Raw genomic sequence first — 14,521 nt, forward strand, 5'->3', positions numbered from 1 at the left:
AAAGGCTTTACTTACTTCTGTTCAAGCAATAGGGAACATAGGGAATAAAAAGAGAAAGATTTCCAGCTGCACAATGTTAAGCACTTGGATGTGAGAAAATGCTGTTAACTTTCTTTTGTTTCGTAGAATGGCATGATTTATCAGTTCACACCATATGTTTGTAGTGCCTTCCTTGGTTTTATGTTGCTTCATATTACAAACATTGAGAGTGTCCTACATTAAAGACACTATTATTTTGTGTGTGTATGCTGAATGACTATATATAATCATTTAGCACGGATATGTACTTCAGCCCACCATCCCATTTATTTTACCCATCTACACTAATCCATTTTCTCACATTAGCACGTTACAGATATTTAATGGATTATTACAGCCACGCCTACAATTGCTCCATATATAGGCACAGATACACTCTCACTAAGATATAACAAACTTTTAAAAAAGATCAAAATTCAAAGTTCTATGTAAATGTATTATCAAAGTACATATATGTCACAGTAGAACAATAACAAACTACACACAAAGACTGACAAATTAGCAGTGTGCAAAAGAAGACACACAGTGCAAATACAAAAAAACCCAAATAGTAAATAAATAAATATTACTGAGAACAAGAGTTGTAGAGTCATTGGAAGTGATTGATTGTGGAATCAGTTCAGTGTTGTCGTGAGTAAAGTTATCCATGCTGGTTCATGAGCCATGGAATGAATTGACATCTCATTCCACAGAAACGGAGACAATGACCAGTTTTATGTGCTATTCCGTATTTCCATACAAAATATATTTCATCTTTTAGAGCCTATCCCTGGTTTTTACATGTTCATGTTTCAAATCTCACATTGTGTAATTTCTTCATGTTCCAGCTACCCACCCTTCATGAATGATTCAGTGCAATGGAAAGTGAGTGAAGATATCAAGTTGCAGCTTCTTGAATCACAGTACCTGGGAACCAGTGATTGTGGGCAGGGAAGAACAGTGTCATTCAATCACCTCACAACATAGACATACATGTTTAGGAATATTCAGCATGTATTTGCGGAGAATTTCAATCACATTGTGACTTGATTCCCAATTACTCTCCTTTAATTTTGTTCTTGTTGTCTGTTTCAATTGCAGAAGGGAATGATATCTCAGGAGAGCGGGAAGATCCAGGTATATATTTAGAACACCTTTTCTTCATTTCAATTTTCTTTTACAAAAGGGAAAGGAAGCAAATGCAAGGTTAAGGAAGCTGAAAACAGATATGGACTTTGAATAATGTAAAGCAAGCAGGAAAGGAATTAAACAGGGGATCAGGAGAATTCAAAAGGGGTTATGAAATGTCCTTGGTGAATTGGATTCAGGAGAATCCCACTGCGTTTTATGCATACCTTAAAAATGACAGTAGATTTGAAGGGGGTAGCACTAGCCATAACAAAAGTGGGAATTTAAGCCTGGAACTAGAGGAGATGAGTGAGGTATTAAATGAGTAATTTAATGTAGCAAGGGGAAGGACATTGAACAGTCCTTTATTTAAGAAGGGCAATAGGGACAAACCAGGGAATCGGGATATGCTAATGAACCTTACCTCAGTGGTTGAAGAAGATTCTCAGGGACAGGAATTACTCGCATGTCAAAAAACATAGACTTATTAAGTACAGCATGGCTTTGTACAGGGAATGTCATGTCTTACCAACTTGACTGAATTTTTTTCAGGAGGTAACAGAGATGGTTGGTGAAGGTAGGGTATTAGATGTTGTCCACATTTACTTTACTAATGAGAAGGCTCCCTCAAGGCAGGTTCATCCAGAAGATTAAATCACATGGAATCCTCAGTGATTTGGTACTGGGATCAAGATTGTCTTGGCCATTAAAAATAGAGCATAGTGGTGGAGGTGTGTATTCTCACTCACACACACACACACACACACACACACACACAAAATACTGGAGGTCAGTTAGTATCCATGGAGAGGAAGAATTGGCATTTCAGGCTGAAACCCTTCATCAGGACTGGAAAGGAAGGAGAAGCCAGAAAAAGGAGGTGTGAGGGAGGGGAGAGGGTAAGGAGTACAAGCTGGAAGGTGATAGGTGAACCCAGGTGAGGTGAAGGTGGGTGGGTGGGGGAGGCTGAATGAACTGAGAAGCATGGAGATGAGAGGTGGAGGAGGTAAAGGGCCATGGGAGAAAGGGGAGGAGGAGGGGCACCAGAGGGAAGTGATGGATAGGTGAGGAGATAAGGGGTATGAGGGGAGCCAGAGTGGGGAATAGAAAAAGAAGAGAGAGGGTGAAATTACTGGAAGTTAGAGAAATCAAAGTTTATTCCATCAGGTTGGAGGCTACTTAGGTAGTAAGTACGAGTATGAGACATTGCTCCTGCAACCTCAGAATTGCCTTAAGGTAGTAGAGGGCATAACCAACGTGTCAGAATGGGAATAGGGAGTGGACTTGAAATGGTTGGCTACCAAGAAATCCTGCCAGTTGAGGATGGAGCATGGTCAACAGAGTTTAGTTCAGTTCATTGGCTATATTTAAGAGGGAGTTAGATATGGCCCTTGTGACTAAAGGGATCAGGGGATATGGAAGGAAGGCTGGTACTGGGTTCTGAGTCGGATAATCAGCCATGATCATACTGAATGGTGGTGCAGGCTCGAAGGGCCGAATGGCCTACTCCTGCACCTATTTTCTATGTTTCTATGTTTAATCAGGGCAAGTGTGAGGTGTTGCTCTTTGGGAGGTCAATGCAAGAGGAAAGAATACAGTAAATGGCAGGATTCTTAGGAGCATTGACGTACAGTGATCATGGGGTGCAAGTCCATAGCTCCCTGAAAATGGTCACACAAATAGATTGGGTGGTAAATAAGGCATATGGTATGCTTGCCTTTATCAGCTGTGTCATAGGGTATAAAAGTAGGGAAACCATATTTCAGTTGTATAAAAACTTTGGTTAAGTCACATTTGGATCAGTTCTGGTCACCACAATACAGGAAACATGGAGGCTTGTGTAACAATGCAAGATAGGTCCACTTGTGGTCTGGATTAGAGAGTATTAACTACAAGAAGAGGTTGAACAAATTTGGATTGTTTTCTCTGGAGTATTGAAGGCTGAGGGGTGACCTGAAAAAAACCCCCATAAAATTAGACAGGGTAAATGTTGCCTTTTTCCCGGGGTGAAAATATTAGAGGGCATAGATTTAAGGTGAGAAGGGGAAAATATTTGAAGGAAATATGCAAGGCCAGTTATTTTATACAGAGTATGGTAGGTGCTTGGAGCACATTCTCAGAAAAAGTGGTAGAAGCAGATATGATAGCAACATTTCAGAAGCATTTAGATACACATATAGGCATGTAATGGAAGATTGTAACCTATATGCAGGCAGGTGAGATTAGTTTAATTTGGCATTATGATTGGCACAGTATTGTGGGCCAAAGGGTATGTTCCTGTTCTGTTCTCATCTATGTTATAAAAGGAAATTTCAGATTTGAGGACGGTAACAGAGAAGCAGAGAGAAATGAATATATTGCCACAGTGTCATTACAATAGTTTGATCTTCACCTAGTCAGATTTAATAAATGTTTTGGAAGAGATTAAGAGATTATTCTCATTAAAATGTGAGAAATTTGATGGGAAATTGAGATTGTTCTTTTTTAATGTGAAGATTTAATAATCAAAAATTCAGGTGGTTTGGCAGAGAGAAGTTGTTACGTAAGTGGAAGGATTAATAATCACAGAGTTTTATAACAGAATTAGGGGGAAGGTGGAGTATTTTTTTCCCAGCGTGCAGTTCAATTTGATGTGCACTATCTGAATAAATTTCAAATGGCAATTCCCTATAGATATTTGGTGAATGAAACAAATTTCGTGGATGTGGTGTAAATGGGATTTTATGGCTCAATTTCTGTTCCTCCAAATTTCCCTTTTGTTCATTGTGTGTATCCTACCCTTAGTGTATCCTCACATTTCTGAATTCTAATTGCCATTACTCTTCCCATTTTGCCAATTGATCAATATCATCTTGTAACCTATGATTACCCTCTTTGTTGTCAGAAACAACAGCAATTTTTGGGTAATCTGTGAACTTTCTCCCATATTCATCATCCCTCTTTGCCTCCTATTACCAAACCAATTATGGATCCATTTGACAACTTGCCTTGGATCTCATGGACTCTAATCTTTTAAACTAGTTATTACATGGGACCTTATTAAAGTCCATTTAGTGTGCGTGTGGCCAAGTGGTTAAGGTGTTAGAGTAGCGATCTGAAGGTTGTGAGTTTGAGCCACAGCCAAGGCAGCATGTCGTGTCCTTGAGCAAGACAGTTAACCACACACTGCTCCAGTCCACCCAGCTGAAAATGGGTACCGGCAAATGCTGGGGGTTAACCTCGCAATAGATTGGCGTCCTATCCGGGGGGGAGTCTCGTACTCTCAGTTGCTTCACGCCACGGAAACCGGTATAAGCACCGGCCTGATGGGCCTATAAGGCTCGGGATAGACTTTAAATTTTAACTTTTTAAAAGTCCATTTAGAACATATAAGATACATATAAACTGTACATATAAAATACATATAAACTGTATTGTCCTAGACCATAAAATCATAAGACATAGGAGCAGAATTAGGCCCATTGAGTCTGCTCCGCCACTCAGTCATGGCTAATTTAAGACAATAAGCATTGGGACCTTCAGCCCATCCAAGTCCACTTGGCCATTTCATCATAGCTGACGGAATGTTTAAATCCATTCTTCTGTCTTCTCTCTGTAATCTTTGATGCCCTGACAAATAAAGAACCTATAAATCTCCGTATTAAATATAGTCAATTGCTTTGCCTTCCTTCCACAGTCATCTGTGGCAAAGAATTCCATAGCTTCACTACCCTCTGGCTAAAGAAATTACTCCCCCACCCCTGTTCTAAATGGACATCCCTCTATTCTGGAGCTGTGCCCTTTGGTCCTAGTCTCACCCACTATAGGAAACATCCTCTCCACATCCACTCTATCTAGATCTTTCAATATTCAATAGGTTTCAATGAGATCCCCCCTCATTCTTCTAAACTCCAGTGAGTACGGACTCCCAGTGCCATCAAACCCTCGTCGTACATCATTTCAGGAATCATTCTTGTGAACCTCCTTTGGATCTTCTCCAATGCTAGCACATCTTTTCTTTGATAAAGGGCCCAAAACTGCTCACTATTCTCCAGTTACAGACTGACCAATGCCTTATAAAGCCTTGGCATTACATCTTAGCTCTTACTATATATTCTTGTCCTCTCGAAATGAATGCTGACATTGTATTTGCCTTTGTTACTACTGACTCAACCTGCAAGTTAACCTCCAGGGAATACTGCAAAAGGACCCCCAAGTCCCTTTACAGCTCTAATTTTGAATTTTCTCCCTGTTTAGAAATTGTCTATGCCTTTATTCCGTCTACCACGTGCAAGACCATACACATTCCTACACTATATTCCATCTGGCATTTCTTTGCCCATTCTCTGTCCAAGTCCTTCTGCAGACTCCCTTATTCCTCAACACTACCTGTCCCTCCACCTATCTTCATGTCATCTGCAAACTTGGCCACAAAGCCATCAATTCCATCTTCCAAATCATACAATGTGAAAAGAAACGATTCTAATACTGACCTCTGCGTAACACCACTAGTCATCGCAAGCCAACCAGAAAATGCCCCCTTTATTCTCACTCTTTGCCTCCTGCCGGTCAATCTTCTAGTCATGCTTGTATTTTTCCTGTAATATCATGGAATCTTTATCTTGTTAAGCAGCCTCATGTGGGGCACCTTGTCAAATGCCTTCTGAAAATCCAAGTTTAACAATATCCACTAACCTCTCTAATTTATTATCCCCCTCAACCCTATTCTCTTGCCTACGCTGAAACCTTTGACTCCCTTACTAATCAAGAACCTACCACTTCTACTTTAAATATATCCAATGACTTGGCCTCTGCAGGCAACTCTGGCAATGAATTCCACAGATTCACCACCCTCTGGCTAAAGAAATTCCTTCTCGTCTCTGTTTGAAAGGGTCATCCTTGTATTCTGAGGCTATGCCCTCTGGTACTAGACTTGCCCATTGAAGAAAACATCCTCTCTGTATCCACTCTATCCTCTTTAAAACATTTTGTTACTTCTTGAATAATTAAATTGGTCACATAGGAATGCCCAATAAAGTGATATTTACCATCTGTAACTAATCTTCACTTTTTTATGGTTAATCCTGTCCCAAAGAATTGTTTCCAGTAATTTCCCTACTACTGATGTTAGGTTCAAAAGTCTATAATTATCTGGCTTATCTTTGTGCCCTTCCTGAACAAAGGTACAAGATTTGCTGTCCTCCAGTCATCTGGCACTTCACCTGTGGTCAGTGAAGTTTGAAAATATCTCTTTCAGTGCCACAACAGTTTTCTTTCTTGCTTCCCTTAGCACCTGAGATACATCGTCAAGTTCCGGGGACTTATCGATCCAAGGCATCTGCTTATGTTCTGAAGGTTTACTATTACCCTTCCCAAATTCTCCAAAAACAGTGTTCTTCTATAGATGAGATATAATCATATAAGATTTAATCTTTTTCCCTGGCTCCATACTCAGACTGCTGATTTGATCTCTAGTGGGCCATACTCTTTCTCTGGTTAACTTCTTGTTCTTAATGTACTTTTAAAAATGCTTTGGGATTTTCTTTAATGTCTGACACAGGTGTTCTGTTCCTGGACTTATCACCTTCCATCAAAAACTCTCCATTGGTGCAGTGAGCAAAGGAAATGCTTCACCCTCTGGTGGCACATCTGATGGTTTAGGAATTCCTGCACTAATGGCCCAATTTGACAGCAGAGGGGTTGATGATGTTATAGATTCCTAGAGTTATACACTATGGAAACAAGCTCTTTGACCCAATTCATTCACACTGACCAAGGTGCCATTTATACTAATTCCATTTGCCTGGGTTTGACTCGTATCCCCTTAAACCTTTCATGTCCATGTATTTGCCCAAATATCTTTTAAGCATTATTATTATGCCTGCCATAACCATTTTCTTTGGCATCTTGTTCCATATACCCACCACCCTCTGAGTGGAAAAACTTTTAAATATTTCCTCCCTCATCTCGCATTCTAATTTTAGATGCCTATCCTGAAAAAATATAGTGATTATCTGCCCTGTCTATTACTGTCATGATTTTATAAACCTCTATAAGGTTACCTTTCAGCCTCTTAAACTTTGGGGAAAACAATTCCAGCCTAGCCAGTCTCTCCTTATAACTCAAGACTTCTAGTCCTGGCAACATCCAGGTGAATTTTTTTCTGCATCCTTTCTGACTTAATCACATCTTTCCTATAGCGTGGTAACCAGAACTGCACACAATATTCCAGGTCATACCAATTTCTTGTACAGCTGTAACATGATGTCCCAACTTTTCTACTCAATGCCTTGAATGATGAAGGCAGTCATACCATGTCTTGTTCACCATTGTGTATAACTGTGGCACTGCTTTCAGGGAACTTGTGCTCCTAGGTCTCTCTGTTCTGCAACACTTCTTAGGTCCCTGTTGTTAACTGTGTATGCCCTGGCTTGGGTTAACTTGCATTCCAATACCACTTTCCCAGTTGATCTAGATTCCTGTTGTAACCATAGAACTTTCTTCATTGTCCAAAAGACTATCACTTTACTAATTATGATGAACAGTAAAGGACGTCATCAATCCCCATAGCAAACCAATGTTTACAGTTGATGGTTGCTGAAAGCAACCCTCCACTGCTACGTTTTGCCTCCTACCACCAAGTCAATTTTATATCCAATTTGTTAACTCACCCTGGATCCCATATGTTCTAACCTCATTGACTGGGTGACCATTTAGGACTTGTCAAAAGCCCTTTCTAAAGTCCACGTAGACAATGTCCACCACCATCATAAATCTTCTTGGTCACCACCTCAAAAATTTAAATTTGTGAGCTATTATCTCCCAAGAACAAAACCATGCTGATGATTCTTAATCAGCCCGACTTCTTCAAATACAAATAAATCCTGACCCTTAAAATTGCTTCTAGTAACTTTTCCATCACTGACCTGCTCATCGGCCTGTAGTTCCCAGACTTCTCCTTGTTAAATAAACAACATTAGCTATCTTCCAGTTTTCTGGTACCTTACCAGGTGCTAATGAATGATCAAAATTTCTGATATTTTCTGCCAATGAAGTGCCTTCATACCTTGCAACAGACACTACATCAGAAATAGAGTTTTCCATTCTGAGCAGTTATCGTAGTCAGCATTAAAGATGCACAGGATTTCTCTGAGACAGAAGAACTTGGTTGATATAATTATTTTCCTTTACTTATTCTTAAGTGCCGTATTGACCACGTTCCAAGCTGTGGGAATTAACACAGAATATATGTATGTATTTATGTAACTGCATTCAATTAGCAGAATCAGTTAAGTTAAAGGATAGAAAAGGTGGATGTAACTTGATTCAATTTGTCTTTTTCTTTCGGAGAGTACCCCTTGCCTGAATTCACTCTTTGCATCTGGATTCTTTGTCCACATTGTGTTGAATGGTGCGTTTTACTCCCTTTGCAGATTCAGTTGAATTTGACTCATGTGGTAAACGGGTTGACCGGATATTTCAGACAAAAAGTCGGATTCTAAGAGGCCAACCTGGAAACTCTCCTTGGACTGTCAGTCTTCACACCAGGTAATCAATCAGGTACTGACCGAATCAGCAAGATTCCTGGAGATCCTGTGCCATTGTTTACACCCACAAGTTCTGTGTACTTTCTCGCAAAGTGCTCAGCCTATGTGGTGAGATTCCAGTCTCTTAATACTTAGCCTATTTGCAACCTTCATACCTGCGAAGTTATGCTTTTAAGGTATAGCTTTCGCCATGACAACAGAAAGATAAGAATTAGAATGAGCTCCTTGATTGTCCATGGCAGTTTCTCATGACACACATTTGCAGAAGCTATGAGAGTTTGGCACATGAAGAATGAGATTCGTTGCATTTAACTGAGCAATCTTCAAATGTAGATCTTGCAGAAACTGAAAATTAATCTCCACAAGAGAGGTAGGAAGAAAAGTAATGGATATTAGTAAAAAATGTTTTAAGCACTTATTTATTAGTTTTAAAATGACAGAAGGTGGGGAGAAAAATTTGTTTGAAGGTGAAAGACATCCAAGTTGCATAGTAGTAATGCACACACAAAATGTTGGAGGAACTCAGCAGGACATGCAGCATCAATGGAAAGGAATAAACTGTCGATTTTTCAAGCTGAGACCCTTCATCAAGACTATCATCTAATACTCCTTCCCCTCCCTATGGCTTCATATTCTGATTTTTCCCATTTCCTTTCCAGTCCTGATGAAAGGTCTTGGCATGAAATATCAACTGTTTATTCCACTCATTAGATGCTGCCTGATCTGCTGAGTTCCTCCAGCATTTTGTATGTGTACTTGGGATTTCCAGGATCTGCAGAATCTCTTGAGTTTATGTTAGTCATAACACCATGGCCAGAAGCAAAATACTGAATATGTTAGAAATCTGAAATAAAAAGTAGAAAACTGAAAATATTCAGCAGTCCAAGTTACATTTGTGGAGAGAGAAAAGCACTGTAAACATTGCAAGGCCATCGCTCTCAAATTGTTCCTCTCTCCACAGATGTTGTCTGGCCTGCTAAGAATTTCCAGCATTTTCTGCAGTCAGTTAGAACAGCATGAGAACTGCAGTGGAAAGGTAGAAAATCATGAGAATTGGCATGTGGGCAGCCAATGATAAGAAAGTCAAACAGAGTTTTCACCATCTCTGGACATGTCAGGAAGAAGAGTAGGAGTGGATAGCTGGTTAACATTACCGCATCTTCTTGAATTCTAAGGCTACCTCTGGAGCAACAACCTGTCTATGAATCTTTTCATTATTTACTTTCCCAGTACCCTCACTGCTATCCCACTCATAGATTTCATCCTACTAATGGGCCAACCTCATCCTTCATGAAGTCCTGTTGATTTCCTTCAATGTGTAATTTTTAATTTGTTTTAATTTCTTTTTCAGGGAAGGGAGTCATTTTTGTGGTGGGACTCTTGTAAGCAGGAATTGGATCATCAGCTCAAAGCAATGTTTTCCCTCCTGGTATGATGTAACTGCATCTTGCTTTGAACTCTTGTAATGGATCTTTCAATGTATACCAGGTTTGCCCTATGCACTGAAACAGGGTATGGAATGCGCAAAGCTGAGCTGTAAAACAACACTGAAGCATCAAAAAATACTTGCACTGGATGTGAGGTACTGTTGACCAAAATACCAAAGCTGGAGAATGGAAGGAGAAATAAGCAACGGCCAGCTGGTTAACAACACCAACAAGCCATCCAACTCTCTTTCCAGAGAGGCAAAATGCAGCAGGATGATCCTCACTGAAGCATGGTGGCTTGTGGATTCCTGTGAGAGAATGAGGGAGGGGATATTGGAATGGGGTGCAGTTTAAGACCCACCCTTCTATCCAGAACTGTTACACTGCCAGGTAGAAAGTTAGCCTGCAGACTGATGTCATTTACTGATTTTCCACTTTTACTCCAGCAGTGGTACTTTGATCATCTAGAGTTCCCAAACCTGACCTAGACCAAGGCTCAAACTATGAATCCTTTTGTTTCCTTGGCTCAATACCACACAACTTGGTAAAATTTGCAACATCAATGTTGTCTACAAATGGTCAGCTAACTGTGTAATTTTAGGAGATTATTCAATGATACGGTCCTCAAGGTTAGCATCACTGATCTTGCATTATTTTGTAGGCTTGCATCTGAAGCACAAGGGGGTGGTAAGTAATATGAAAGGGCTTGTTCATGAGCCAGCCATATTTCCTTCAGATCTGTATGCTTCAGTGGCCTAAAAACCTTTCTCACTATTGACATAGTTCACCTACAAGGGGCATGTCCCTGTAAAGGATAAATCATAAATTTCTGAACCTACAATTTCTGCACCTGCCCGATGGGAATTGAAGAATTTCACTAACAAAATCCTTAAAATTTTTGCCCCAGAATAAAAGTAAGATTCTGGTAGAAAGGGAACAAGCAAGTAGGAGGTCTGCCTGTTTGCTGCATTGCTAAACCGATTTCTGTTTCAATCATGGAGAAATATATGAAGTTCAGAAGACCATTCAGCCCATTCTAACTCTGAAAGAAATACTGAAATTAACCCTGCTCCACTGCCCCTTCTTCATGTGCCACAAAATTTATCCTTTTTATGTTCTTGTGAATTTTCTTTACAAAGTTGTCACTTAAGTTGCTGTCTCAATCTATTCAACTTGTGCATCCTAGATCACCATATTTCTCAAATTTTCATTTACATTTTGGCAATTACCTTTAGATCTATGCTTTTCTGTCTCTGAACCACTTGTTAGTGGAAATTGATTCTTACTCATTTATTAAAATCCTATCTATTTAATTCGTTAGGTTAGACAAGATCTCTGCTTTGTTTATTCCCTTCAATGCCTAATATCAATTATTGATTGTAAAGCTATGCCACGTGTCTAATGTATAACCTGTGGCTTGCTTGTTAACTATACAGGCAGAAATGGCTGAATTTCCAATTTCTCATCATCTCCTAGGTGCGATAGATTTGGGTAACTTTAGTCTGAGGTACTTAGGTTCAAATACTCAGTTTCAAATGATCAGAAGGATAAGAATATTGCCCTTTAATGAACATCTTAAATCATTCCATAGATAATACATAAAATGTAAAAATTATTTTGTGTCTTATATTCTAGTTACACTGAGTTCAGGGGCTATACAGCCTGGATGGGAACTATCCTGAAAAATCCCGGGCCTAATGACCCAGACAAACAAGTAATTTCCATACAGAGGGCTGTCTGTGGACCAAAAGGATCTAATTTGATCATGTTGGAGTTGGAAAGGTAACCTGTGCAATAATTTATTTCTTTGTTTAAAAATTCATTCTATATATATTAGCTCCTGAGAATGTGGATCGAGCCTTTTCCTTACACAACTAATCTGTCTGGTGAACTAGTATGACTGACTGGCTTGGTAGGCTACAAAGGGAGTTTAGGATCACCTATACGCCAGTCCAAATAAGCATAGCAGAATTCCTTTCCTGATGGACATCAGTGAACAAGTTGAGTTTTAAATGAGTTGGTTCTTCAGAGGACTGATTAGAAAATGCCCGGATGATTTGCTGAAAACAAATTGGGTTTATCAGGTAGGTTTTTTTGTTACATAACAGAGGAGGTTTATGAGGAAATACAGTTTGCATCAGTCCTGTCCCACATACTGTACATCAAATTATTCCACACAAAAGGTGGTAGATATTTGAAAATTACTGCCAAAGGAATTGGTAGAAACTGGTACAATTTACCAATTTGGATAGCTACACAGACATGGGTCAAATAGTCAAAGTGGACAAGTTGGGCTGTTTTCATGCTGTATAACCTTATAATATGGTACAGTATATATCGAACTGCAAATGCTGTTTGATGATGTGCTTTAAAAATTGAAGGCTGTGAATTAAAAGTGACTGCAGCAGTTAACAGTAGCTACAGGAGATCATTGCTGTGAACATTTGATAAAAAAATTGCAGATGCTGTAAATTTGAAATAAAGACAAAACACTGGTAAAGTTTAGCAAATCAGACAGTATCTCCGGAGCAAACATTAATTGTTTCTCTTTTCATTGACACTGAACACTTGTTGTTTTGACTAGAGTAGACAGAACAGCGATGCTGTTTATACATACATATAATGATTTGAAACAGTGTTACCTATCAAGTATTTATTAATACAAGAACACAACAGGAGCAGGAGTAGGCTGCACACAGTCATGGAGCCTACTTTGCAATCAACAAGATTTTGGCTGATCTACCGCAAACACTATTTACCAGCTCTATCTTCATATCTTTAATATCCATAAATTGATTCATCTCTGTTTTGATTGCAGTCCTCTTTATTAGAGAATTCCAAAAAATTAGCACTTTCTCAGTTCCATTCTAAATGATTACCTGTTAGTTGAGATAATTGCCCATTGTTGACTTGACAGCACAGGGAAAATCCTCCCCAGTTCTAACGCGAGCCTTCTAAAAATTGTGCACAATTTGATGGGGCCAACCCTCATTCTTCTAAATTGTAGGAGAATTGAGACTTTATCTACTCAATGTTTCTTACATGACAGACCTGCCATTTATGGAACTTTGTTCCAGAATCTTAGTGATTTTTGAGTAGATGATAATCAAGCATCAAAATCTCCATTTTCAAAAACTAATAAAAGCAGTAAATAAATCTACTTTCACCAGCAAGTCTGTTCCATCTTCATTCAGCAGTGTGTTTTTGTTTGGTTACTGAGTTAATCAAGGAATTTGGAGTTTGTGCAAGAAAAAGATGATCTGATTGACATCAGGGATGGTGGGGGTGGGTGGGTTGCGAGGGATTTGCTCCTACTTCTCTCTTTCTTATGCTCATGTTCAAATGTATTCAACCAGGAGAAGTTAATTTAAGATACAGTATCTGGGAATACAGTATTAACTTATATCAATGGTTATCAATTACGATAACTCAAATAATGCATGCAAAATATAGGATTCATTCCTAAAATAGTTAAAATTCAAGCAATAAACAAGTGAATGTAAAGAATTACCCAAATATTTTAACAATGCAAAGACTAAAATTATATTGAACGTAAGTTTATTTAAAATTTCTTGGAACAAATTTACTAAAACAAAGTAACTGTCTTCTTGTAGTTGGAATTGGAATCAGAATCAGAATCAGGTTTATTATCACCAGCATGTGATGTGAAATTTATTAACTTAGCAGCAGCAGCAGTTCAATGCAATACATAATCCAGCAGAGAGAAAAAAAATAAATTTAAAAAAAATAGACAAGTAAATCAGTTATGTATATTGAATAGATTTTTTAAAAAAAATGCAAAAACGGAAATACTGTATACTAAAAATAGTGAGGTAGTGTCCAAAGATTCAATGTCCATTTAGGAATCGGATGGCAGAGAGGAAGAAGCTGTTCCTGAATCGCTGAGTGTGTGCTCACATGCTTCTGTACCTCCTACCTGATGGTAACAGTGAGAAAAGGGCATGCCCTGGGTGCTGGAGGTCCTTAATAATGGACGCTGCCTTTCTGAGACACCGCTCCCTGAAGATGTCCTGGGTACTTTGCAGGCTAGTGCCCAAGATGGAACTGACTAGATTTACGACCTTCTGCAGCTTCTTTTAGTCCTGTGCAGTAGCCCCTCCATACCAGACAGTGATGCAGCCTGTCAGAATGCTTTCCAAGGTACAACTATAGAAGTTTTTGAGTGTATTTTATGACATGCCAAATCTCTTCAAACTCCTAATAAAGTATAGCTGCTGTCTTGCCTTCTTTATAACTACATCGATGTTGGGACCAGGTAAGATCTTGACACTCAGGAACTTAAAGCTGCCCACCTTCTCCACCTCTGATCCCTCTATGAGGATTGCTATGTGTTCCGTCGTTTTATCCTTCCTGAAGTCCACAATCAGCTCTTACGTCTTACTATGACGTTGAGTGCCAGGT

General features: G+C 39.2%; 1 protein-coding gene across 1 annotated transcript in view; it reads left to right on the forward strand.

Moving 5' to 3' along the window:
• Positions 1-14,521, forward strand: part of mst1 (macrophage stimulating 1) — a 90,012-nt gene that overhangs the window by 65,357 nt on the left and 10,134 nt on the right. Inside the window, exons 12-15 of the mRNA XM_063067771.1 lie at positions 1,120-1,155; positions 8,559-8,673; positions 10,024-10,101; positions 11,735-11,881. Coding sequence (XP_062923841.1) covers positions 1,120-1,155; positions 8,559-8,673; positions 10,024-10,101; positions 11,735-11,881 — 376 coding nt within the window. The remainder of the gene's footprint in view (positions 1-1,119; positions 1,156-8,558; positions 8,674-10,023; positions 10,102-11,734; positions 11,882-14,521) is intronic.

This window comes from Mobula hypostoma, chromosome 15 (genome assembly GCF_963921235.1).
Source record: "Mobula hypostoma chromosome 15, sMobHyp1.1, whole genome shotgun sequence".
Taxonomy (NCBI): domain Eukaryota; kingdom Metazoa; phylum Chordata; class Chondrichthyes; order Myliobatiformes; family Myliobatidae; genus Mobula; species Mobula hypostoma.